General features: G+C 41.0%; 2 protein-coding genes and 1 long non-coding RNA gene across 3 annotated transcripts in view; 1 reads left to right on the top strand and 2 right to left on the bottom strand.

The window, feature by feature from the left end:
- DPF3 (double PHD fingers 3) overlaps nucleotides 1–5492 on the bottom strand; it is a 177866-nt gene extending 172374 nt beyond the window's left edge. Inside the window, exon 1 of the mRNA XM_066321310.1 lies at nucleotides 5480–5492. The gene's annotated coding sequence lies outside the window, so the exon portion shown is untranslated. The remainder of the gene's footprint in view (nucleotides 1–5479) is intronic.
- A 548-nt stretch (nucleotides 5493–6040) lies between these two features.
- On the top strand, nucleotides 6041–19158 carry DCAF4 (DDB1 and CUL4 associated factor 4). The gene is made up of 13 exons (XM_066321309.1): nucleotides 6041–6182; nucleotides 7246–7343; nucleotides 8954–9105; nucleotides 10412–10494; nucleotides 11115–11217; nucleotides 12011–12154; nucleotides 12820–12869; nucleotides 14155–14234; nucleotides 15818–15913; nucleotides 16029–16126; nucleotides 16810–16986; nucleotides 17620–17734; nucleotides 18749–19158. The coding sequence occupies exons 1-13, from the start codon at nucleotides 6079–6081 to the stop codon at nucleotides 18940–18942; spliced, it is 1494 nt and encodes a 497-aa protein (XP_066177406.1). The 5' UTR covers nucleotides 6041–6078; the 3' UTR covers nucleotides 18943–19158.
- Nucleotides 14155–15440, bottom strand: LOC136362614 (uncharacterized). Its single transcript, XR_010743823.1, has 2 exons — nucleotides 15270–15440; nucleotides 14155–15078 (listed from the first exon to the last, which is right to left on the bottom strand). It is a non-coding gene; the product is annotated as an uncharacterized lncRNA (long non-coding RNA).
- Nucleotides 19159–26146: the final 6988 nt, after the last annotated feature.

Here is a 26146-nt window from a genome sequence, read left to right as displayed (position 1 = left end):
ATGTAGTACAAAAATGCAACCATTTCGGGAACAAACTAATAAAACCTAACTAACTGGTGCACAGAAGCTTGTGCTACATCACAGGAGTGACAAGTTTGAAACAAAATGGCAAAGCAAACCATTTTTCCTACAGTAAAAATTAAAGGATCTTTAACATCCCTCTCAAATCAGGGTCAATAGGGGCTCATTTAAGACATACACAGTTATCTGCATAAAAATTAGCACCAGAGTCTGGATCTCAGCTTGTCCTTCTAGGGAGAGAAATCTCATAGAATATCTTATGTTGGAAGGGATTCACAAGGATTATCAAAGTCCAACTCCTGGCGCTGCACAGGATTACCCCAAAACTCAACACCATGTGCCTGAGAGTCTGAGACATTCCCAAGATCATGCAAAAAATCAGTGCAAGAGACATGAGCTAGCTCTTCAGAGTTAAATCTCTTAATTCTGAGATTAATCCCCATAAATCCATAGGGATCCAGCTGGTGCAGCAGATCCCACAGAAGTTCAGGGTCAGCTGGGAGTTTATCATTTACACAGCCATGGTCTTCCAGCTCAGTGCACTGAGACCTTCTGACTTGAAATGCAGATCTCAAATTGAATCCACATATCCACGTACGCACAATGGACATGAGTTCTGTCACAACAGAGAGCCTTATCTTCTGAATTCCTAATCTGTGCTGCTTTCTGGCTCTAGAAAGCAACTCAGTAGAACTATCACTTCAGTCATCTGGCTTTGACCAAGCAGATTAGAGCCAACCTGTTGATATTAGCAAGTACGGGTACATGTTCTCTGTATATCTAAGACCATGCCTGTCCTGCAGTAACTCACTTTATACACAGGTATGGCAGCCTAGTAATAATACACCTTGGATTTTTGGGGTCCAATACTCATAGAAGCTACATTCATATGTAATAAAGATTTACATTTCTCTACCAAAGTGGCAACAGCAGCCACCAGACTTGTCATTCTGCACTCATTAAGTTGCTGCTACATGTGTCAGGGGTCTCTCTTCAACTATTCCCTTAACTTCTAATAAGATTCAGGTTTGGATTTTCTGTTTTGCTGTTGTTGTGTTTTGGGGATTTTCGTTATTTTGTTTCTTCTAGTCAGCTCCAAGTGGCTGCAGCAGCAAGATTGTTCTGCACTGGGCTGCTGCAGTCATAGGAAGCAACATGCAGTCCCTGAGGTGGCAAACACAGCCCAGGCATCTGTGCCTCCCACAGGAGAGGGCAGACCACTGCAAACAGAAGGTCTCAGACGGGCTTTTACCAGAGACCATCTCTTGGAATGTCCCAGCACATCTAAAGAGACCCACAGCTCTACTTCTACCAATACACAGAACGACGTACACTGTTGGCATCCACTCAAGCCTGCACGTTCTGCAGTCCATCTTCTGATTATCATCAGAAGTCATAGTCCCCCCACCAGTGCCAGCAAAAATATAATCTGAATATTTTTATTACTGTCTTTTATTGACACCTTCCTAAGAACCCAAATAATTTTAAAATACAACTTACTTCTGATAAGTTTTACATACAAATTATTATTTTGGGTCCACAGGAAAAAGATTAATTCATTACTCATCAGACTATCGAGTAAATTATGCCTAAGCATTTCTATTAAGAAAAGCATTTAAAAGAAGGCAAGGTTTGACCAGCATGTCTCACTCCCAAAGATATTTGACTGCAAGAGACTTCAGATGTACTATCACAGCAAAATTTGAATTTATATCACTTACATATTTTAATATATTTTTATATATAAAAGACATATATATATAAATACTGAGATCTGATGCATATTTCATGGGCTTATTTTTTATGGCCTCTGACCTGCAGGGTAGACAAAGCTGATACCAGGAGAAAGAAGTCTCACCTTCTTACTTGGAGGCAAGTTCTGGTTAAAATATATGTCAGTGTCCCTGGACTTTAGGGCTATAAATACAATTAAATACACTTTTGCAAAGGCATTCATCGGTGCATTTGTGCTTTTAAAAATATATTTGTATAGAGATTTAATACTTGGTACAGAATACCCTACAGAGCCAAGACATAGTGGTTCTGTGCAAGTGCACTGCTGCCCTCTCCTGGGTCAGCTCCGATTCGCTCCCGTCCTTAAAATACCCAGCAGATCCTCAAGGGAAGCCGCACCTCCAAGACCATCAGGACCACTTTGGGAGCTCGAGATTTAAACCAGACAGAGTAAAAAAGTGAAACATATAGAATAAATGTAGGAAGTCAGTGCTCTTTATAAAAACTGAATTGCAACAATTCATCACCTTAATTGCTTAAATACTACAAGCAGTTTATTCCTTTGTTTAGATTGAAGAAATTTTTCCTAATATCCACCAAAAGGGTTGTCAAGCATCAGGACAAGCTGCCCAGAAAAGCTGAGGAGTCATCATTCCTGGAGATATTTGAAATATGGGTAGATATGGCACTCGGGGACATGGTTTAGTGGTAAATTTGGCAGTGTTTGGTTAATGGTTGGACTGGACCATCTTAAATGTCTTTTTCAATCAAAGCAATTTTATGACCTAATGCCAGAGAATCCAAAAGTTATTTTCTGCATTAACAGCCTGTGGGACAGCAGGGCATTCTGAAAACTAAGATAAAACAGCAAACAGCAACTTTCACAAGAACTCTGACACTATTACTGTGCGACTGCTGCAGCTCATAATGCAGAGTAAGTAAAAAATTGCAGACTCTTAAATTGCTTTGATTTCAGGAATATTAGAACAAACAAAAAAAATTACTACTAGACAAAACCCTGGGTAATCCATGGGCTCACTTTCCCACCTAGCAAAGTTTAATGAGTTGTCTTATGTAAGCCAAGCCTTTTAACAGGCAGAACACAGGTTTAGACCCCAGAAAACATGAGTCAAAATACACAGCTTAAGCCTCAGCAAGAGCTTAGAGAAACTAATTTTAATTTCGAGATGCACCTGCTAAGAATGACCACTGGCTCAGACCCTGCAGTTCATCTGAAAAGGCAACTCATTAAACTGTAGTAACGCTAAACCTACATTCAAACCTTAAAGTCTAATGTTATTGATAAAATTTGGTCTTTATGCAATTGGTCTTAAGCAATTTGGATTAACACAATTTCATATACATTTCAATCAACTAAATAAGCATAATCTGAACATATGTATTGAATCAACTACAGGGGTATCAACCCAGTCCCTCAGGTTACAGGAAGTAGAAGAACAGCCAAGGTGCACACAGGGGCAGAGCACATTCCACAGAGCAGGACGGCCTGGGCCAGCTCATGAACCAGCCTGACACGAGCAGCATTCAGCTGTTACCAGCACAAGCACAGCCAATTCCCCAAACCCAGAGCGGAAACAACTGCTCACACAGCAGTTCTCAAACTGCCCACACTTCTGGCCAAAAGCTTCATGGAAGCTGGCACTGCTGCACAGCTGTAGGACATCCTACAACTCCAACTGGAGTAAAACCTGCAAAACAAACTCTGCACTAGGAAGGCCTCAGCTGAGCTAGTGGTATATCCAGTTTTTAGGAACACATTTCAAGGAAAGATCTGTTCTCTATCAAAGGGATCCAAAAAAGGAAGCAAGAATCATCAAAGTTAAAAGTTGTCATCTATAATATCCTAGTGGAATGATATTCTTGAGGCAGTCTTCAATCTACAGGAAATTACTCAAAAGGGACAGCTTTTTCACATTTCAAATATGGAATTCAGGCAGAGAGCAAGTTAACAAATTGTTTTCTATATCCACAGAAGAAAGAAGAAATAGCAGTTACATTTTTAAACTGCAGCAATAAGTAATAAGGTAACACATCAGGAAACCTTTCAGTGAGATATAATAATAAATACTAAAACAAGATAATCCAAATGAACCAAACAAAAAGGCTTTAAGAAAAGGTTAGACAAACTATTGCTAAGGAACAATGTATGGGTGAATGTGTGTATTTTATTTATATATTTCATTTCAATGCATGCATGGAAAACCAGTGATCTCTGAAATATCTTAAAGTCTATTCTTTATTAACTTTTATAGTAAGTATCTGCAATACAACTGAGAAAACAAATCATTTAATACACTTCTTCCCCAATAGTAACTATTTCAGTGACAGGAATCCCTCAGCTTATAAGCAGCACATATTGGTCACAGAACCTTGAATGCTCACTGGGCACCAGAAATTAAACAGATTAAACAAAACCAATGAACAAAGCAGAGTATAACAGTACCTGCAAAACATTAGATATTCCAGACTATTACACACAAGTCAGGAAATAACATGAAGAAAACACTCCCTAGAATCCTGTGCATAGATGTACCAGCATCAAATTTACATACAGATCAAGTAACACCACCATAAAAACCATTACTTTGAATAAGTGAACACCAGTGACAGTTTTAGGAGAAGTTCACTTTCTCTAGGCACTTTACTTGTTACTGTGTTAAAATTCAAAATTTTCTTGTGAAAGCAAAATATCACTATCACTAAACCACTATGAGAAACAGACCTAACCAACAAAAGATGCCTTACAATTAGACCATGCTTGTGTTCTGCCTTGTAAAGTCAAAGAAATACAGCTCGCAAACTATACATGCCAGCCACAGGTGATTTCTCCAGCTGTTTGTTCTATTCTCCTTAAGTGAATACTTTCCAGGACTATTTTAACTCTATGGATTTTGAATTTAAAACACAGATCATACGAATGAGAAACAAAAAAAATACTATCTCCCACAAATTACTCTCCTGCCAAGTAAGACAGCAAATTTGTGCAAAGTCTTAAACATTAAATGTAGCAAAACCCCACTGCCTACTTTACCAGTACTGGCATATCTTATTTAAGTCGTTAAATAAGTTTAAGTTGTTAAAGCAACCAAAAAAACCTCTCACCTTTTGGAAGCAAAAAGGCCAAACCCCTACTTTTCCACAATTTTTTCAAGTATAGCTGCTGTTTTAACGTTAATCATTAAATGAATAAGCTTTTTTACAATTCTGGCAATGACATTTTTTTTAAAGTCCTAGAAGCTAGACAAGCAGGAAGGGGGGTGTGATTGCACAAACACTGCTTAAAGACACCTTTAATAAACGACTAAGAAGAGAACAGGTTATTACTCGGACGGCAAGGAGACGGCAGCCACCACCACACCCCGCAGGCTCCGAGCAAGCGAGGCGGTGTTACTGACTGCTGCGGCCCGAGCCTTCCCGCCCACCCTGTGCCCCAACACTGCCCACCACTAGAAGGCTCAAAGTACGGAAAAATTAAGCACCAAGGGGTCTCGGTCAGGAGAGTCACTTTCAAGGCGTTATCTTTTCTGAACGCTTGATAAATTCAAAGCGGTTGTAACAGCTTCAGCTGCCCGCAGCCAAAGGAGGGCTCTGAGGGAGCCAGCGACATGAGAGAAGGAAGCGGAGATACCCTTTCGCAGTCCTCTCAAAGCACACCACCTCCCAGCAAACCCCAGGCTGCCTCTGTCGGGCGGTGCTTCCCTACCGTGCTAAGCGACCCCTTCCGCCCCGCGCCGCTGCCCTGCCGCGCTAAGAGCCCCTTCCAGCCCTCACCCTCCATGCCCTCAGCGCCACACCCCGCACCGCCCGTCCGCCCCCAGCCCGGCCCAGCCAGGGCCCGCCCCCAGCCCGGCCCCGCCCCCGCGCGGCGCACGCGCCACCCCGGCCTCCTGCGGTTGGACGAGCGAGCTGTCCATCAAACGGCGGCCGCGGCTGAGCGCCAGTGAGGGGCGTCCCTGGGAGCGTGGGCGGGGCTCCGGCGGCAGCGCGGACGCGGCGGGGCCGGCGCGGGCCCGGCGCGGTGAGGGACGGGCGGGCCCGGGGAGGCGGCGGGGGGCGCTCGGTCATCACTGTCCTTCTGCCTCCGGGGTTTTGGCTTCAGCGCTGCGGGCTGAGCTGCGGAGCTGGTCCGGGACTAGTGAGGAAGTCGACAGGCTAGGGGAGCGGCTGTGCTGCGGGCGGGCCTGCTCGTTACAGATTGAAACTGTTGGAAAAGAGGCCGCATTAAGACACTTGTCTTGTGTGCTGAGCCGTTCCAGGCAAGTAGGGGTGAGAAATGTGTGTGTGTTTGCTTTAAGAGTAGAAATGCGGAGAAACTACCGTCGAGGCAAGGAGAGGCGTGGATGGAGCGGCCACAAGCGCGGCCACCACCGGCACAGAAGACCCGGTCACAACAACCGCGCCCAAAGGCAAGTGCGGGGAGCTCGGGCTGAGCAGGGGCGAAGCCGCTCAGTCTTGCGCCTAATTAAATGTGCAGAATGGTGACTTCCTAGAATTGAGAGGGTGGCCACCTGAAGATCTAGTAGGCAGTAATTCTGGTCATCTGTCATATCTGTCATCCCTGCTGGGAGTGGAATTGCACTGATTGCTGAACGTTTATTGTGTGTTCACAACTATATACTGATTTTAAACTGAGATGCGGTTCCATTAGCCCGTCCTTTCAGCTGTGCATTATCGTCCATAAACCCTTCATCGATACGAAAAGACAGTTCAGGGAAGAAAAATGTAATTATTTCATGCTACGTGCCTATTTATTTTAAGCCTCTGAGTCTACTGGTGTAAAATCTGTCATTAAAGGATCTTCCTGAATGTTTGAAAGAATGGTAAGTAATGTGGTAAAAATACCACATCTAGCAGATCAGGAAAATGAAACAAGGCCTCAGGAATAATCCCCTGCCTTGAAAACTGATCCTTTCAGGAAAGCACGTTTTACATTTTAGAACTTACACTTTGCGGATGTTTGAGCTGTTTTTATGGTTGCTCTTTCATTAAACTTGTTTATTTTGCATGTTTCTAAACCTCATCAGTGAAATTCTTGTTATGGAGAGAATAGCAAAATATTTTTGACCTGACATCAGTGTTTTATCCACACTGTCTCTTGCTTTGTGCTGTGAAGACTTGCATGCTTTCAGGAGTGGGCTGTTTGTTTAATGTACAGTTGCCTAGGTAATCTTTTGCTAAAAAAAGTTAAAGGCACTTGCAGAATCAACAGCCACCTCTAATGTATTAGCAAGTCATTTAAGGCTTTTAGGATGCTGGTATCACTTATGTTCTTGAGAAATTTTTAAGCTGGCTATTTTTCACTGTTTGATTTGCATAGTTTAATGTATGGTGATATGCAGAGTGTGCTGTCAGAGCACTGCATAATGGTATTCTGTTGATGTCAGTAACAATCTGCTTTCTAGATTCTTTGTGGGAAAGATATGTGGGGCAATTGTGAACCTATCTTGAAGGCAATGCTATTTTTTTTAGTCTGGAACAACAAGAACCACAGACCCCAATGAATGCAGGTGCCAGCAGCAATGAAGATCCTTCTTCATCCAGTTCAACGCAGAGCTCTGTAGCACCAGGTAAGAGATGGTGTTTATAGGTCAAAAGTCAGTTCCTATATGCTGATTGTATGAAAAAAGTAGTAGTAACTGCATTAATAATCTGGTGTGACAGAAATAATACAAACCGTAAAGTTTGTGGAGAAAAGTAACATCAGGTGATACAAAAAGATGTAGTAAGTAAAGATCTAGAGAAGAGAGCCAAATCACTTTCATGCCTACAAGTGCTCCTCATGTTTGAAAACTTGTGTGCATAGCCAAACTTATATAAACTGAAAAAGTGCAGTTCTCCTCTCCCTCCAGAAATGCTGCTTTAGGAAGAAAATTAACTACTAAGGAAGCAAATAAAATAAGAGAGCGTATAAAAAATTACAGCTTGTGTTCAGTTACTCAGTCTTTTGAAAGGTGCAACAATCCACCACTTTGTGGTGTGTCTCTTGTGTGATATGTCTCTCTTTATGCCTTCAGTGTACTTTGTAGTCTGTAATAAATACACTCTGGCTAAATATTTGCTCATTTACAACAAATAATGAAGTAGCAGTGCTGTTGGGAAAGATGTCCTGTTTATGTTCTGGCTTCCTGACTCATTAAACAATGCTAGCAAAAACTAAGCCAGTGGGAACTTACATTTCTGTACAACAGGAGAGTCCTGAAACAACACTTAGTTTAAAGAGATTGTTTTTATATATCACTGTATTGTGTTATGAGCATGCTAGGAGACTTACCCTGCAAGACATTTATTCCTGTGTAATTGCTGCGTAGTTACTGTGTAACTACTAAATGTAGTGTGCTTTTATAAACTTCACTGATTCTCTGACTAACTTTTTATTTTCACTGACCTCAAAAAGTCTCGGTGACTTGTGGCTTGAAACCTAAAAGATGCAGACAAGGAGCCGAATGGTCAGCAGCTGCAAAAAGAGGATACTTAAAATGAAATCTGGTAGTAAATAAAATTTTAAATAAAAACTTATGAAATTAATGGTTAACAATTGCCTCTGAATAAATTTCTTTGTCTTGAGACAATCTGTCAAAGTATTTTAAATCTATCAAAGTCTTCTGTCAACTTGTCTGCCTCTGTGTTCACACAGACTATGAAGCACTAAAATTGAGTCTTTCTCATCCCAGTTTATCTTTGGAAGGAGCCAAATATACTCTTGATTTTATCTAAATCTCTCCTATGTGCTGAAGAAAAAGTGCCTTGTTCTGGGAAGTGAATCACTTTATTTGGGTTTATTTGATACCTCATTGTCAGTTTTTTGGCTGTCCTACCAAGTCTTTTAACTAAGAATGTCCCCTCGTGATTTATTTATGAAGAAAGACCATTTTTGTTCTGCAACAAAACCTTTCTTTTGTGCTTTTCTGATTGGTCTGAATTTCCCCTTGGTCAGTGGGGACATCCCTTCTGTGCCTGTGTAAGAGCAGTGCATTTGAACAAATAACCTCTTTTTTTCTCCGGTAAGTTGCTCATTTGTTCCTAGTCTGTCATGCTTGGGACCTGTTGGGAGCTAGAGCTTTGGGTCTCACGACTCTGACATTCACATGAAGATATGGAATATCAAAGAGCAATAAACAAACTTAATGATCCATCTAATTTTGTCACTTTTTCTCCCCCATGTCTCCTCACCCCAAAGAACTGCCAGGGTTTTATTATGACCCAGAAAAGAACCGCTATTTTCGCCTACTGCCTGGACATAATAACCACAACCCACTCACCAAGGACAGCATTCAGCACAAGGCCATGGAGTGCAAAAGACTGAGACTCTTAGAAGAAGAACAGAATCAGGTACGTTTTGAAAAAGATTGCAATTAGACTCTACTGTATTCTGGCCCAGGACAGATTATAAACTAAAGTCTTCAAGCTCTGACAATTCAGTTTCTTTTTCTGCTAAGAATAAAGTCCATGAAGCCTTTTGTTTGGCTGTTCCACACAGGAATGAGTCATTACAAACAAAAAAAATCTGCAAAAACACAGGAACTGTGCTCAGAATTGCAGTTGTTTCACAGTTACACTTCAGTCAGGATATTGCATGCCAGGTTTCAAATTTCTGCCTTGAATTGGCAAAGAGGAGTCTTGATTTAAAGTTTTTCACATTTTTAATAAATTTATTTATCATATTCCTGGACCTTGAAGAAGCAATACTAACCATAGTTGGTGGAAACAGCTTCTTCTTGAAGAACTTTTTTGGACAGCAAAAATCAAGGCAGGTCTTATGTTTATGTCTGGAAAGCCTGTGTGCTTTTTGTTGTAAAGTGTTATAGTGAAATTAATGCTGATGCTGCATATTTGTAGTGTGGGTAAAATATCTAACAAGGATGTTTTTTCATTACCTGAAAAACATGTCTTATATATATGCTGTCATTTGGGATAAGTGAACACTGTTTTTCTTAAGCAATAAAGTTCTCCAACCAGCTCTTCAGTCTTCAGTGTAAAGAACCTTTTGACTCTCAAACACTTGCTTTGGCTGAGCATTATCAAAAAAATTTCTTACTCCATAATTCTGCTAAATACTCCATCCCTTGGTCTCCTCAGAAGATGTTTGCATTAAATTCTAAAGTGTTTGTGAATCATGGAATGGAATCGTAGAATGACTTGAGTTGGAAAGAACCTTAAAGATCACCTAGTTCCAACCCCAGGGAACTGTGGGGAAAATGGAAAAGGAATGGAAAAGCAGTTTAGTACAACAATAAGACTGCATGTTCAATGTCTGTCTCATCATGATAGAAGATTTTGCTGTGGAAACTGGAGGTGTTGTAAGGAAACCAAAAGGTTTGGTTTTTTTGTGACTTTACACCTCCAGATGATACTGGTGATTATGTAGAGTGAAAACAATGGCTGTTGTAGTTTCATATTTTTTCTCGAGCTTCTGTATTTACAGAAGCACTCCACTTCTCACAGAAGTATATTCTTGTCTACTTACTGTAGTACGTCAGGTATATGGTATATGTGTTTTATACATTCTGAAAATTTTAATGTGTGTAGGCTAGAGGAAAACATTACCTAAACATCTCTAAACATCAAAGACCCACAGCCATATTTGAATCTTAAACAAGTGAATAACTGAGTACGATTCTGTGTTACTCTCTTCCAGAAAACAACAAGGGCTGGACTGAACTCATCTGTGCTGTTACAGAAAAGGCAGCTGGGTTTGCTCAGCTCCACCAGTTATTGCAGGTACAATGATTTGATTTGTCTTCTGTTTGCAGAGCCAAGTTCTGCTGTTAGTGCAACTGTTTGTGTCAGGTTTTCTTGCATTTCTTACTGTTCCATTTGGATGAGGAGGAACCTATTAGTTAAAGTCTGAAAAAAGGTTATATTCTGTAATAATCAGATTACTAAAATGATCAGAATTCAAATGAAAAAGTTGTTTCCCAATTTTACTTGAAAAAGAGTTCACTTTATGTATGGTTATGCTGTTCTGCCACATTGTACTTCATGAGTATAGCACAGCTTTTTTAGGGTAAGTGCCTTTCAGTGGACATGACCATTCCCTTGCCCCGCCATTAGAACAGCAGAAGGCAGGTTAAGGTAGTGATTTGCTGTGTTGCTGTTCTGGCTACTAAAACTGTGCTGGGGTTCAAAACAGTGGGATAAAACTCCATGAATGTGGAAGATGCACATGTTAATGGGTTATGCAAGTTAAATTTCAGCATGCTAGTTATTCAGGCATTTTCTCTTTGGTAATTGAGAAGCAGTTCTATATCCTGGCCAGAATTCTTTTCATATGCATTAAATTTAGGCTTACCCGAAATCTTCTTTCTTCAGTCCCTTCACTCTCCTGCCTTCTTTTACAGGCTAGTCCATGAACTAAAAGTGAATTCCATGCAGAGGAGGAAGATAGAAATTCACAGCCCGGATTCCTCAGTTGCTGGAACCAACAATTTTAAAATCATTGTGGTATGTTATGAGAAATAATAATGTTTAAGATAAAAAGGGCCCCTCTTCAGTTAAAATTTAAGGCTCTTGTAATCAAATCACACAGGTCAAATGTAGCTTTTAAAGATGTGTTGTTCCTGCTGTCAGTTCTTAAAATCTGTGCTCAGTAACTTTGAACAGGTAGGGAGAGGCTGTTCCTTTCCTACAAAGGAAAATTATAAAAAAGTTTGGATTTGAAAGCATATTTTGTTGGGTCTTTTTTTGGTTTCTTTTTAATCTGATCAACATGTTATTTTGGATATAAACAGGAGTTGAGTGGGTCGTTGTTGTGGGGCTGGGAGGAGGAGTGGAGAGGATCAAAAGAAAGAAGAACAAATGAAAGGGGAGAATTTTGAGAGTGGCAAAGCATGTGGTTCAGAGAATTTAGGTAAACATCAGTAATCACTTTACATTTCATGATCTTTCATAGACTATATAGAAAGCTCTCCAGGACCAGCTCCTGGCCTTGTAAACAGAGCACTGCATAGGTAGCTGAAGCCAAAAGGGACTCAGAAACTGTGTAAGTGTATAGAATTGTTAACATTGGAGAGATCATTTACTGTTGGCCAAGGACTGAATCCTTTCCTTATACCTGTTTTTTCTGCGCATACATTTAAAAGGAGTTGGTCTTTGATTTTAGAGGTGAATGGAAAGCGGGTGGTGGTAAAGAGATCAGAATTAATGTGTTGTTTCATTTTAGACCTAATGCAACTCCCTCAAGCAGTTTTTCCTGTAAGTTTCCAGTAAGTGTGACCGGTAAGCTTTTATTTTACAGGCAGATGTTGCTTGTGAACGAATATTCACTGTGAACGATGTAGAGCATGGAGGATGTAAATATGGTATCATCAATCTCAGCGGTTTGGGGAAGGAGTCTCTCACTGTGGAGATGTATGACAACCTCTACTTCACAAACCGCAAAGTACTATTTTCTGTTCCTCCTTCCTTTGCTGCTTGCATTCTCAAAACACTGTTCTTGGGAGGCTCAGGTGGAAGCACCATGAGGGTTGGGGAAGGGGCTAGAAGAGAATGGAAGAATCTGGAAATGGGAAGCTTGGGTAAACACAGAACCACAATAAACCTGTCCTGAAAGTGCTCAGTACCAGTGATAGTTGTCAGGAATGTTATACTACAATTGGAATGGACGACTACATACAAGTACAGCTTCCAAGGACAGTGATTACTTTAAACTTGGACTGTAGCTGGCAAAACTAATGTTTGGCTACCAAAACTACCAAGATTGGCATGCTTCTTTATTAAAAATAATTTTGGGAAACTGTGTTTATCCTCCTTTAAATATGAGACATATTTAAAACATGTTTTCATGATCTCTTCATGCTCAGGTTCTTTCAAGGATGGTCTCTTGGATAACAGGATTTGCTTGGTGCTTTAGTCTGTATTTGGTCAGACTTCTCAATGCTGTTCTGTTAGGAATATGAACCTGAAATGCTTGTACCCCATTACTGAGTTATTTAGTAGGCTGAGGAGTTTACCCAGTGCCTAATTTTATGTCATTTTTGCATGGAGATAATATTTTCTTAATTGAATAACAGATCACAAAAACAGTATGTTTTCTTCTCTTTGAAGGTGAACTCTGTGTGCTGGGCATCACTGACTCATCCAGATTCTCATGTTTTATATCCTTTTAAAAAAAGAAAAATTGTTGTTTAGGTTTCCCAAATCTGCATCATGCTTCACAGAAAAACTAACTTCAAGGAATACCTCTCCTGTAGTTCCCCCAGAAGATAAGTTTTCTGGAAAACAGCGGAAGTAATGAAAATCAAAATATGTTGGAATTACTGAGGCAGATGTATGGTTCTGTTACAGATATATGTAGAATATGTAACAGATATGTTAATATGTTCCTGTGTTAATGGTAAATGAAAGACCATGTTTTCTGCCATGGAGAATTCCCACTTCATTAATAGTGTATGTAAATGCCATATCCAAAATGATCTGATGTTTGGAAGTTGGCTGAGGCAAAAGAACAGGAGCCAAGGGTTAAGGCAACAATCTTTTTCTGAAGTGAACCTCTTTGAAAGTGGGATGGTTTGTTTGTGTTTAAAACCATCCCCATATTGGTTGGGGTGAGAGGACAATGGGAGTGAATCAGTAGCATCACCTGGAAATTTCAGAGTATGTTCTGCAGGTCTGACTCAAAGAAGAGGAAAGTTGATGATATAGAAAAGGAAGCAGTAACAAACAGTGCAGAGGCCAGAAGAGTGGAGGAAAAAAACTGAATTTTGACATAGGAGATGGCAGACAATAGATGTGCTATTCAAGTGCAAAAAGAAATGACATAGAAAAGTCCAAAATGGCTTGTGTGAAGAGCCAGGCAATTCCAGACTGACCCATCAGGGCAGGAGCTCACCAGGCATGCGCACAGCTGGGGACAAGTTTGGGATTGCTTGGTTTGGTGGGTCCATGCTTTCCCCTAGTTGAGTTACAGATTTACCCCACTGAACTTGAAATGCAGCTTCCAAATTCTATTTGTACCTGGTATAGTCTTCATAAATATTTAAATGTAATCTAAAGTGAGTTTTCCTTGCCTCCCATTTTTCCAATTTATCTTCATGAAAAACAGATCTATATTAATGTATATTAATGAAAAAGTGAGAGGAGAGATCTATGTAGGCCATGCTTATTTTTTTCTTTTTTCCTATCACTAGTAAGATACAATAGTATTCTCTTATCTTTCTGTAGTGTAAATACAAGTAAGAATTTGAGCTGTTTCTAGTTCATTCCTGTGAAAGAAATGAAGTGTCACAGCTTAGTTGTAAACTGTGAAGCACATCAAAGGTCTTGAGGAAAAGTGTTGTGAGCTGTAGCTGTGTCAGGGCATCTTGCTTTTCTCATTTATTAATATTAGGCAGGCTGTTCCATTCTAGGGAGAAAGCAGTTTTTCTTAACTCACTCCAGCAAGCTGTGTCTCATGGGAATTGCAGAAACACCAGGCTGTGCCAGTCTGCTTCCGGCATCATTGTTCAGCAGCACTAACCCAGGTAGGGTGTTTTTGTTTATTTTTTTCTCCAAGTTTTGGTAGCAATTTTGATATGAAAAGAGCACAAATGAAAGATTATTTTAGCATTCTTTTTCAATAGTTGGTCAGACTGTTGTATTCCTGTAAGACTAAAACAGCTTAGAAAGTGAAATTGTGGTGAAAGAACTTGAGACTTAATTAACAAGCAGTACTCAAAGCCCTAGATTATTTTTAGCTCTGCAGTACTTGACTTTGGCAGGAGAACACCTCACTTGTAAAGTAAACACTTCAGATTTTTCATGAGTAGCTTGGTCTGTAATTAATACTCAGAAGCTGCACCCAGCAAGTACTCACATATCCTTATATGTATCCAGAGCCACTGCAGAATCCCTTTTCATAGCAGCTGCTCAGGTATGCTCAGTGCATAAGTCAGAGGTGGAAAGCTGGTAAATATCTCAGCCCATAGCTCCTTGTACAAGCTCCAGCTCAAGCTCCAGCTCCAGTTGTATGGAAACCTGACTGACTGGGAGAGTACTGCATCTTAAGTCTGGCTATAGCTGATCTTTTTTGTTGAATGTTCTTGGGAGCAGGACTTAATCAATTGACTTTCTTGCTTTCTTAATAGATGTTAGAACCATGCTTTTTCAAGTCACTGAGTGCAATGCTCTAATCTGGTTTCCATTCAGACATGGTCAGTTAAATTTATACAGAGGAAATCTGTAATAGATAAGAGTAATGGACTAATTTTAAATTGTTAATGTCTTGCTATATATGCAGCCATTTAAAAAATTTGCATAGAGTCAGCGTGAACTTGAATGAAGAGTCACTGAGGGTGGATGGCTACTAGGCCAGGATACCCAGTTGCTCTGTAAAAGATTTTAAGCCTTTCACCATAATTAGGTGCTGTGAATTCCACCAAAGTCCTCTTGTCTGATATATCCTACTGACTGTTTAGGTATTTCCAAATATGATTTCCTTCACTCTCCTAACCAGGTGGTTTGTGGGAGCCTTGCTGAGTAGATGCTGAGAGAAAAGTAGAACTTAGCCTGTCTAAAACTATGTTACCCATCCATTCGTGTCCATGTCACCTCTGCTACCTGACACAGATGTATGCATGATGTGCCATGAAGGAAGTGAGAACTGAGGACGTAGTCTGCTAATTGGCATAAATTCTGTGCAGGGCCTACATGTGTTGTAAGGGTCAAAGCTAGGGGTTTATTACTTAATCTTTCTTTTATAAAGTAAATGGGTTTACTTTATTTCTAGCCCGCTCATCTTTAAAAAATGGCTTACTTAGTGCTATAAGGGAAGTTACTCTTCCCTTTCCTGCCATGGTCAGCCCTCTGAATACTGAATAAATTTCAGTTTAATAAAATAATGTCTCTCAATATCATCTATTTACATAGATTGTAGGTGTCCCACTCACATCATGAACTTCCATTTCTGTATCCTGTCTCTTGAGTAGCAAAAGGACACTAATTGGGTAATACTTTCTCTGCTTCAGATTGAAATATTAAAAGAAATGTGGCGGTCTAAGAACCTTTCTGAGTTATCATCCTGCCCTAACATTTTGTGAACACTTCATGTGTTGCTCCTGTCTTCTAGGAGATCGACCTGGAATGCTGTGCAGTTTCAAGATATCTACTGCCTGGTCCTGCGCTTGGTGCCTGAATCCCCAAGCAGACAACTGCTTTAGCACAGGTGATCTATCCGCAAGGCTAGCAACCCCCTCTGTCTCAGTGGGAGTGACTTCTTCCATTCATCTCCCAGCTGCTATGCAAATTACAGCTAAACCAGCATCATCTGTCTTCCTTAGGCCTGACACGACGAGTTCTTGTGACCAATGTAGTGACAGGGCATCGTCAGACGTTTGGAACCAGCAGTGATGTGCTGGCACAGCAGTTTGCCACGCAGGTAGGGAGAGCCAGACACCATTTTTTCAGAGCACTGCCTCATTGGTGGGCTCTTTGTTCTGTTTCAGCAGGACTCCTCAAGCTGTACGTAAGGTTGTGATGACAGCTGCTGTTGGATGGCTGTTCCACAGCAGAGCTGATGTGGTCTGATGCTTGCACACAATTGAATAGCAACAAAAAGATCTGATTTCAAATTGTGGTAACGGGCAATTTTTGGTAAGATTACAGAGGTTAAAAAACAGGGAAGTACAAAACGCACAGTAATAACATGCAAAATTGTTTTGGTTTTGGCAAAAGCCTCATTCTAATAACACTCAGTGTATTACCTCCACCAAGAAGGAGAAAGTCCCTATAAAATACCAATGGACTTGTTCACAAAGAATCAGAATGGTGAAACAGAAATACGAGAATTCCAGTTTCTGTTTTGCTGCTCTGTTAGACTAAGTTCCTGCTTACTTTGGGAAACTTTTACAGCTAAAGTAAATAGCTGAGGTTTGACTGGAACTAATGAATTGCCTGAGAAATGTTGCAGTGTGTATTTAAAATTCTGCTTCTTAATGCATCTGTTAAAATAATGCAACATCTCCACTGTAGAGGTCAAAAGCATGACACAGACTGTCTGTGTAACCTGTAAGATCCTTGCAGCTGTGACCCAGTACACTTCTTTCTCTGGGACTCTCCCAGACCCCGGTGCTGTACAATGGCTGCCGCTCGGGTGAGATTTTCAGCATTGATGTGCGCCAGCGTAGCCGCAAGGGGCAGAGCTGGAAAGCAACTCGTCTCTTCCATGGCTCAGCAGTTACATCTATTCACCTTATGGAGGCTGAACACTATCTGATGGCAGCAGATATGGCTGGAAAGGTATGGATTTGTTGTCTTTAGGATATTCTGTTCCTTTTAGTATCTGGGCATCTACATTTATGGATGTACTGTAGCCCACTCCCAAGGGCACATGTCCGCTCTTAATATGTAGTATAGAAGTGGGTGGTAGTTCCATTTAATGGGTCTTTTTCCAGAGCCCATTATTTATCACCTAATGGTTTGGATTGGATGGAAACTTAAAGATAACCTGGTTCCAGCCTTCTGTCATAGGCAGGGACACCTTCCACTAGACCTTCATCCAACCTGGCATTGGACAGTTCCAGGGATGGGGCATCCACAACTTCTCTGGGCAACCTGTTCTAGTCACTCACCACCTTCACATTAAAGAGCTTCTTAATACTTGATCTGAACCAAATCTTCTCAGTTTAAAGCCATTCCCCCTTGTCCTGTCACTACATACCCTTTTTAATTGACCCTCTCCAGCTCTCCTGTAGCCTCCTTTGGGAGAAGGCTGCTTTTGCAGGCTGAATTCTCTCAGCCTGTCTCCACGGGAGAGGTCCTCTAGCCCTCTGATCATCTTCATGGCCCTCCTCTGGACATGCTCCAACACATCCAACCTTTGGGTGTTCTCAGCTTCAATATATACTCTCAAACAACTCATTCAACTTGCAGATAAAACTGTGGGACCTGAGAACAACAAAGTGTGTGAAGCAGTACAAAGGTCACCACAATGAATATGCTCTTCTCCCTCTGCATGTAAATGAGGAGGAAGGACTTCTTATAGCAGGTGGGTTGACTTTTTCTCCCTTCTATTTTTATAGTGTATGGTAGTGATTTTCCTAGGGGTGTTTCTTAGGTACAGCTGTTAGAAGCTATAAAGCTGTTAATTCTTTAAAATTCAGAAAAAAATTAACCTTAAACATACTGTAATATACTATGAAAATTATGTTATGGATGCACACCTACTGTAATCAATCCTATGAGGTGCTCAACAGCTTTATCTGCTGTGTCCTGTAAAAGTCCCATTATCCTTTCCACAATATGTCTCAAGAGTAGAGCAGAAAACACTTGATTTTAAAATTCAGGGAAACAACATGTAAACAGGAGACTTGGTGATAACTTTATATAGAGACTGTGTATATCTTTAGTTGGTGCTTAAGTGGAGAATGTAGTGATGAACTGAAGCATTAGCATGTGGGCCTGACTGCTTGTAAACTGTCTATATCACTCAGATTAATTTTGAATACTCCCAGTTACACTCAGATTTATTTTTTTTATTACTACTATTATTAGTAGTAATAAACCAGGAACCAAGTGTACACACATATCCCTGCAAATATTATTATTATTATTATTATTATTATATTATTTGGGGTGGGGGAAGGAAAATTACCAATAGATGAAACAAAACCCTGATAGTGTAGTCCAGCTTCATAGTCACTGTAAAGACAGTGACCTCCTTTCCTTGATTTGTCAATAAGTGGTGGAATAGTAAGAATTTTTCATTTGACTGATTTTTTCTCCCTTTTTTCTTGGCTTAGGAGCTTGATAAAGAGAAAAGCACTCTAAATGCTGATTTCTTGTACTTTTAATTACCTCATAGGAAATGCACATTGTTCCCACTCTTGTAGTATTCAGTGTAAAATTTCTGTTTTGTAAAGTATGGATAATCACTTTGCCTCTTGTGGATATAAAAAAATTCAGGGTGTTTTCCCCATAGACCTTCTGTCTCTGTGGTGATAATCTTGCAGAACCATGTAAAGTCCTTTTTGTGTAATGTTGAATTTTGCTTTCCTCCCAGTTGGTCAGGATTGCTACACCAGAATTTGGAGTCTTCAAGATGCTCATCTGCTTAGAACCATCCCTTCTCCCCACCCATCATCCAAAGATGCCATTCCTAGTGTGGTGTTTTCTTCAAGACTTGGGGGTAGCCGAGGAGTTCCTGGCTTACTCATGGCTGTCAAACAGGATCTCTATCACTTCTCCTATAACTGACATAATACTCTCCTCAGACTTGGTCTACAAAGCTGCCAATCTATATGTGACTTCAGAATCTTCACACCAGGCACAAAGCTGTTCAGTCCTTATGTGCTGCTGTTGCATCTGCTTTGCTCATCTTATTGTGAACCTCCTTCAGCAGTTCAGCAAGTCTTGCTGTACACATACATCTCAGACCTCTTGTAAATAAAAGCTGAACACTGATTAACTGTAGGCAAGATTCAGCCTCTCTGAAATCTAGCTGTAAGCCTGCCAGGCAGGTAACTTAAAGAGCCTCTGTTGTGCTAGCTGAATTTGCTGTCAAAAGGCTACTCTAATTTGATCCTAGTTTGATCACCTAACCTTTAGCTGTGGTCACATCTGCCTCAGGAAGTAGGCTGGCCCAGCAGAATGAAGCAGCTGATCTTGAGGAGCTGAACACTATAAGTGTTCTGGGGCTTTGTTCGGGGTAGCTTTGGTTGGGATTCCTGCAACTGCCACTGCTCCACCTTAGAAGCAGTTGGTTAGAAGGAACCATGCTCCACGGTTGGAAACAGTTCGAGGAACAGCTGTTTTCCTTACCCCCACCGTCAGTCATTTTTGCTGGGTCATACTAAACTTCGTCATACTAAACTTTTAAATGATGTTAGTGTGTGACTGCCCTGCCACCATCCCCTGTAAAAAGCAGCAGGCAGGGAGCAAAACCCCTTTTCAGGTCCAGTAGCAAAGCTGAATGCCCCTGTTAATTTAGCACAGTGTTTCCTCAGCCAGTCCACACCCCTAACATGCAGTTGGTCAGCAGTCTGGAAGGGCGGGCTTGCTCGTGCAGCTGTAGCAGGACACAAGCCCAGTTGTACAGACCACATCTTTGGGATTCGGAATCACCTGTGCAAAGTCAGTATGCAGAGGTACAACTGAGCCCTCAGGTGCAAAGTTGTAGTACCAGCTCACAGTAACTGGATGATACCTTATCTGTATTTGAGAACAATTTCCATTCAATGGAGCCTCTTCATTTCCTGCCTGGTAACCAGTCTGACTTGGGCAAGACCATCCTGCTCTCAGCATCTGTAGGAAGCACTGACCAGATCAGAAACCTGTGAGAGGGTAAAAGCCCTAGGATGGGCTTTACAGGAAAGCCACACTGCACTCAAGTTTTCCAAAACTTATATTAAAGGAGTGCCAGAACCACCTTTTCATCCTGGGATCTGCTTAGAGTATTCAGGTCTACAGTTGTGTCATCAGAGATGCCACTTCCCCTGGGGTCCTGCCAGCTCAGCAGGTGAGCATACAAATGTGTTCTAACGACAGCCATGCTGCACGGCACGTTAAGAGGGCTCAGTGAGATGGCCCTGGCAGAGAGCTAGGCTGGGACTGCATTCTGACTGCCTTGTGCCAGCAGGCACACAGAGATGAGTGCTGCTGCTCTCTACAGGCGTGGCCTCTCATGGCAGTTCCTGGTGCAGCACTCTCACCTGGGTCTGTGTCTTCACTGGAAAGGGCTGCAACAGGGCTGAGCATCCTAGGAAGGAAGGGCTTTCAAGTGCCACACTAAGCAATCCTCTTTCTGCCCTCAAAGTAAGCTCCTGCCAGCACCCTCTCAGGCATATTACAAAGTTTTCCAGCTATCTCATTTCATAACAGATATTATTCTCTCTTGCACCTAAAGCTTCTGGCCAGAGCAACCTATTTATGGAGGGATTGTACCCCTGCCACCTTCATCCTGATGGGCCATCAGCTTTGTTTAACCTCACACTGGTGCATGTGCAAGAAAACTCTTACTTTTTACTCCTCTTGAACAGGAATATTTGTAGTTTAAAAAGTGGGTTAGTAAAACTGTTCAACCAGTCATAAAATGTTTTTTTTTCCCAGAGGAGAGAGTGAGCTGCAGCAGGAGCACAGTTAACAGGGATAAGGCACTCAGGGTGTGGCGTGAGCTCCACAAGAGCTCGTTGAGGACTTGGTGGAGCAGCCAGTTCATCAGGTGGCATCCCTGCTAGTGGCCTGAGCTCACTGAACACAGTTCATGAGGGTGTCTCTGGCTTCGGAAAGGAAGCCTCAGAAGTGTCCTGCAATGCAAGACACTGTGCAGGGAGATTCCCTCCACAAGCCCCATGAAAACCTGAGTGGAGCCTGTAGGCTTTTGTTTCTTTCCAATACATTCCTCTCTCCTTCCATTTCTGAAGTGACTTTGGCTAAGAGGGAATTATTCAAATACAGGTACCAGAAAGGGTAGGCCCTAGTAAAAACCCTCTCTGACCTGCAGGGCTCCACACTCATTTCTCCTGTTCTCTCACAACCTTCAGGCCTAAACAATGTGCTTACTGTTCCAAGAGACTGTGTTCTCACAAGGTCTTGCTCACCAGCACTCCAGTGTTATGTGTGGGGACCTCCTAACCTTTGTATTTCATTTACCCATTAATCTATACAGAAGACAATACAGCAGGAAAACTCCTCTTGGTAGCAATGTCAAAACTTTACAGTGTGAATATATTCCATCAGAAATAGCTGCTGCAAAGGTAATCAAGATGAATCGCAGCAAATATTCAAAGTATTTCTTCCCTCTCTGAGTATACATTCAAAATCCCCAAATCTTTCTTCCATTGACAGCCAACTTCTGTTTCCCATGGGGAGACTGAACTGTTAATTCCTTACAGCCATGGTTCCCCTCATACCTCTGGCTTTAGTGTTCTTCTGCAGAGCCTTCTTTCTCACACAAAACAGAGTGGGTGCTGCTCACAGCATATTCTGTGCTGACTCTTTCCACAGTGTTTATGAGACATGAGGGTCTCCTGCTCTCCTAAAAGGTAAGCCTTGAAGGCTGTTCCATTCCCTCTACTCCCCTTTGAAAACCAAGGAACCTAATTCCTGGTTGCTTTGCAATTTGAGAAAATACTTCACAATTTGTCTTAATTGGTTATGTTGTTAATTTTTGGCATTTTCTGTTGCATGCACAATGATATATGCACACAGTGTAACTTTCAAAAGCATTTGCATTGCTTTAGTTAATAATGCATACTGCAACTAAGCATCTGTTCAGAAAACAGAAGTGTAATTAACCCCATCCCACTGCAAAGTCCTAATATTACATCTGATAATCAACTCAGTTGCAACACACTTTATATTTATTGATCTTCTTGCTAGTAAATGTGTGGTTCAAACATTTTCAGGTAGTAACCTACAAAGATCATGAAACCCCTTAAAGCAGAAATAATTCCAAAATTTAAATTAGAATTTAGACTCTTTCAGTGCTCTTGAATCCAGTAATTCCTGTTCTGCAAGAATAAGACCATGCAACAATTATGTCCAGTTACCGTGGGAAACACAAACTAAGAATTGTGGTTGAAAGGCATCTTACATAACTGAAGATAGTTTCATCTTGTTCCTTTCAGGGAAAATTCATAAAAGAAAATAATTTCCTTTCTCTTGTTTCCAGGAACCAAGTGTACATACACACATATCCCTGCAAACCCATTCACCCAAGTAGTGCTTTTGCAGCCAAAGCTTCTAATTAAGCCTGCAAAAGCACTAAAAGAAGAGAGGGCAAGCAGGGCAAGAAGAGAGGCAATTTGGCTTCAGTGACAAACTGCAAGCAGTTTACAGGCAGCAGCTAAAGTATATTAAATCATCTCTTTCATTGGTCAGCAACAGTGGGACCCTAAGGCAGTTCATAAGGAACTGCAACACTCTTCTCATCTGCTACAGTATCAAAACACAGCATTTCTTTGCCTCGGCTTCTCAGCAAGGTTGCAGCATCCTTTGTCCAGCAGACATCATTTCCCTGGTCCCTTTGGTCCATTGGAGCATGGCACAGTGTAGCCCTACCCAGGCTCTCCTCACTGGCCAAACTGCCAGTGCCTCCCATCAACGCCACCCTCTCAGAAGCCACAGTCTCACCCTTGCTCTGTCCCATGTCCCTTGCTGCTATCAGTCATCTCTCAACCCTGATCAATAAAGCTCTTTACACATAAACCTCTTCAGGTCACATAAGGTTCTTAGACATAACAGGTAGAAAAATGTCAATTTTAACTTGAAATTTCTAAAGCAGGGAGATTTACTTCTGGGTCTTCCATGGTGGTGTTGGTCACATTTTTCTGTTGGCCCCAATTTACTGCAGTACATGCATTCATAGTAATTTCTCCTCTGTTATCTTGATGAATAGTTAAACGAAGAGGTCAAAAAAGGTCGATTTACTAATCACAAATTCACACTGGTGTTTTTGCATTTTTAAGTTTAAGAGGGACCTGTTCTAACAGGACTAGAAAATAATGCATTTATGAGAAAGGGAGAATTCAAACTCAACTATGTACGTAATCTCATGGTATCCCCTTACAGAAGCTGCTTTCAGAAAAGTTATAATCTAGCAGTGGAGTATTCAGCTTTGGTCCTCAAACCTTCAGTCACTAGTGGCTGCTTATGCACACTATATGTACTACATATACTGTGACCTGAATCTAGCAGTCGACACCAACCCCAAAAAACTTTCTAGACAGGTGTTTTAGGGTGAGGGCCTGAGGGCTGAGAGATCCGTGACCCAACTGTTTAAAGCACTTTACAAATTAGTGTAATATTTCAAAAATGGAAGCCAAAGCACAAACTTGATAAACCTTGTCAGCTAATGTTTGAAAATACAATCAAGATCACCTGCCTTTTCTTGTTGAAACAACTTCTTTCCTATCTGTTGGTATCATGGTAGCTGTGAAGCACTCTGATGCCTTCCTGACAGGTCATCATCTGCACATCACCATCATACATATGCACCTGCTTTCTCTCCAGTGCTGCTGAAAATTTGCCTTTTAAGTAGAAACAGAAAGATTTAACCAGCTTTTCAAAACATTAGAAAGCAGTATGTTTCAGAATCTCTGGCATTCTTGAAATTAGAATTTCTATAATGCCACAATTAAAAAATCTCCTACATAAGGACTTTCACATATATACATATATACACACACACACATATATATACACATACGTATATATTTCTCACTGGTATAACTTTTTTTGCTTGAGTTATATTCAACAAAAAGAAAGTTAAAAAGCAGAGTGTATTTTAATTTTGGCTTCAGATAACTAATTAGCTGCCATTCTGCTTTAGCTTTGTCACATTATACTGTTGATTTTGAAAGCCCTCATAGCAAATTTTTATTTACTTTGGCATTGACCCGATTTCATTGTTGATGTACCTGCACTACAAACAAATACATTTTATGACATAATACATGTACTGTGACTGACAGAATATGTATGTCAACACTGCTTTGCCATGGAAGAGTGCCCAGCTAAAGTAGGGGATGGGGATGAAACCTGAATAACAAAAAGCAGACAGTTCTATCACTTGTCCAAATCACTCTCTGTTCTCAAATTACTGGCAGGCAAAGACATATTTGTTGGTGCCAAATTATATTACAGCCATCAGCAATAACTAAATGCAAGGGCAGTGCCACAGTGCGTGGCATTACAGTGACTGACAATGTCAGTTGACAAATGAAACATGATGAGAGGCTGCCAAAACTGAATTATATTAGTATTTAAACTTAATTGGGCCAGTTATGCTGAAAGTAAAAATATGGACAACAAAGTATATAGAACCAGGTGGGGAAGCCAGAGTCCTGTAATGTTAAAGTCCAGGCTCCCAAAGCAACAGGGGCATTTGTGAATGTCTCAGCACAGTCACAGAGATACATGGCATAAACGCAAGGCAGATCTAACTTAATGATGGTGTTTATTTCTACAAATGAATTCTTGTTGACATCAAAAGCTGGCAAGGGTTGTCTTGTCTTCCAGAACACAACCAAACACAGAAAGGACCATACAGGATACCTTGGCCAACTTCACCTGCAAGGCACTGGGCAGGAGAAAAAAGGAAAACCAGTGCAGGGGGTGGAAGTGGGGGAGGGCAGGGAATGAAGGACAAAGCAGGTTTTTTTGCGCAAGTAATTCCACCTTACAGCCTGTTCCTACGCTGACAACAGCTACATGTTGCAGCCATGCTGTTCCACCATCTGTCCCCTGGCTGCAAGTTGCAGGTGCAATGTGGACCTGGTACACATTTAAGCCAAGAATGGCCCTACAGGGTTTGGATAGGGAGTCTAAGTAAAAGTGTCCACATCTAAATGGACATACATATATCTGCTTCACAGAATGATCTACATCATCTATTGGAAGATGAATCTTCATGCTAAATTGGCATATGTACCCATAATGGAAATAAATCCATCAGAATAGAGCAATCAACAAGTCTTAGGCTTGTTTTGTGGTGATTTGGGTAAGGAATTCAGTTTGTCGTTGGGGCACACATCTTTGCACATTGGCTAGTTCATATGATTGAGTAAAGTAACAATGTTTTCCATAGCATTTCTGAATTGGAAGAGGTGCAGATGCTGCTTGATCTGTCAATAATCAATCCAACATAATTTTTCTGGCAAGAGATTTACATCAGTCAACTTCAATCTAACTCAGAACGTGCTTTTATCGTGTCACATCTCAGACCAATTGAATTAATTATCCTACCAAGCAAGTGTGGCAATTTTAACTGCTAAAACACTAACATTACAGTGAACTTCAGTTCACCCAAGGGATGCATTATCATCTTGACCAACTGCAACTTCATGGTCATTTATCTTCAGTGTAACATATATAGTGATGATCTTCTAGTAATTTCCTGAAAAAGTCTTCTTCTATCTTTGCCCTTCTCAATACAGAAGACTTTTTCACACAGGAGTTGCATTACTTTTGGACCTGTCTCATGGTGCCATTATGAAACTCACAGTTCGTGCTTTTGCATAGCTCCAGCAATGTTGCTGTGAGCTTTTGACAGGTTTTCCCAAAAGTCACTCTTGGTGGGTGCTATCCATAACATAAAGCATCTCTTCTAATAGTTCAGGAATAGAACTCTCACAGGTTTCTATTGATAGTCTCACCCCAAATACAACATGCTCCCATGTTGCTTTAGGGATTTTTTTTTTCTCCCAGGATTTCCATTTCCTTCATGTAAGTTTTCTGTAGAGCTTTCTGTCCACAGACATCTCTTAAGGCTCTTTTGTTTATTGAATCCTGCTGTGTTAACAATGAATAGCATGGGGCTCTGCTACCATCTATCCCCTTAAGTAGCTAAGCCATTTAATAACCATATTCTATACTGAGTATTCACAGCACCAAACAGTGCCAGGAAAAATAAGCACTATTCTGTACAGGAAACAGCAGGGAACTTAAACATTAGGGGTTT

The sequence above is a fragment of the Sylvia atricapilla genome, chromosome 6 (genome assembly GCF_009819655.1).
Source record: "Sylvia atricapilla isolate bSylAtr1 chromosome 6, bSylAtr1.pri, whole genome shotgun sequence".
Lineage (NCBI taxonomy): Eukaryota > Metazoa > Chordata > Aves > Passeriformes > Sylviidae > Sylvia > Sylvia atricapilla.
The sequence above is the reverse complement of the archived record's forward strand: the minus strand, read 5'-3'. Positions and strand labels throughout refer to the sequence as shown.

Coding starts and splice junctions, on each gene's coding strand:
- DCAF4 (XM_066321309.1), top strand. CDS start 6,079: ATGCGGAGAAACTACCGTCGAGGCAAGGAGAGGCGTGGATGGAGCGGC. Junction 6,183..7,245: donor CACAACAACCGCGCCCAAAG/GCAAGTGCGGGG, acceptor TATTTTTTTTAG/TCTGGAACAACAAGAACCAC. Junction 16,127..16,809: donor CACAGCAGTTTGCCACGCAG/GTAGGGAGAGCC, acceptor GGACTCTCCCAG/ACCCCGGTGCTGTACAATGG.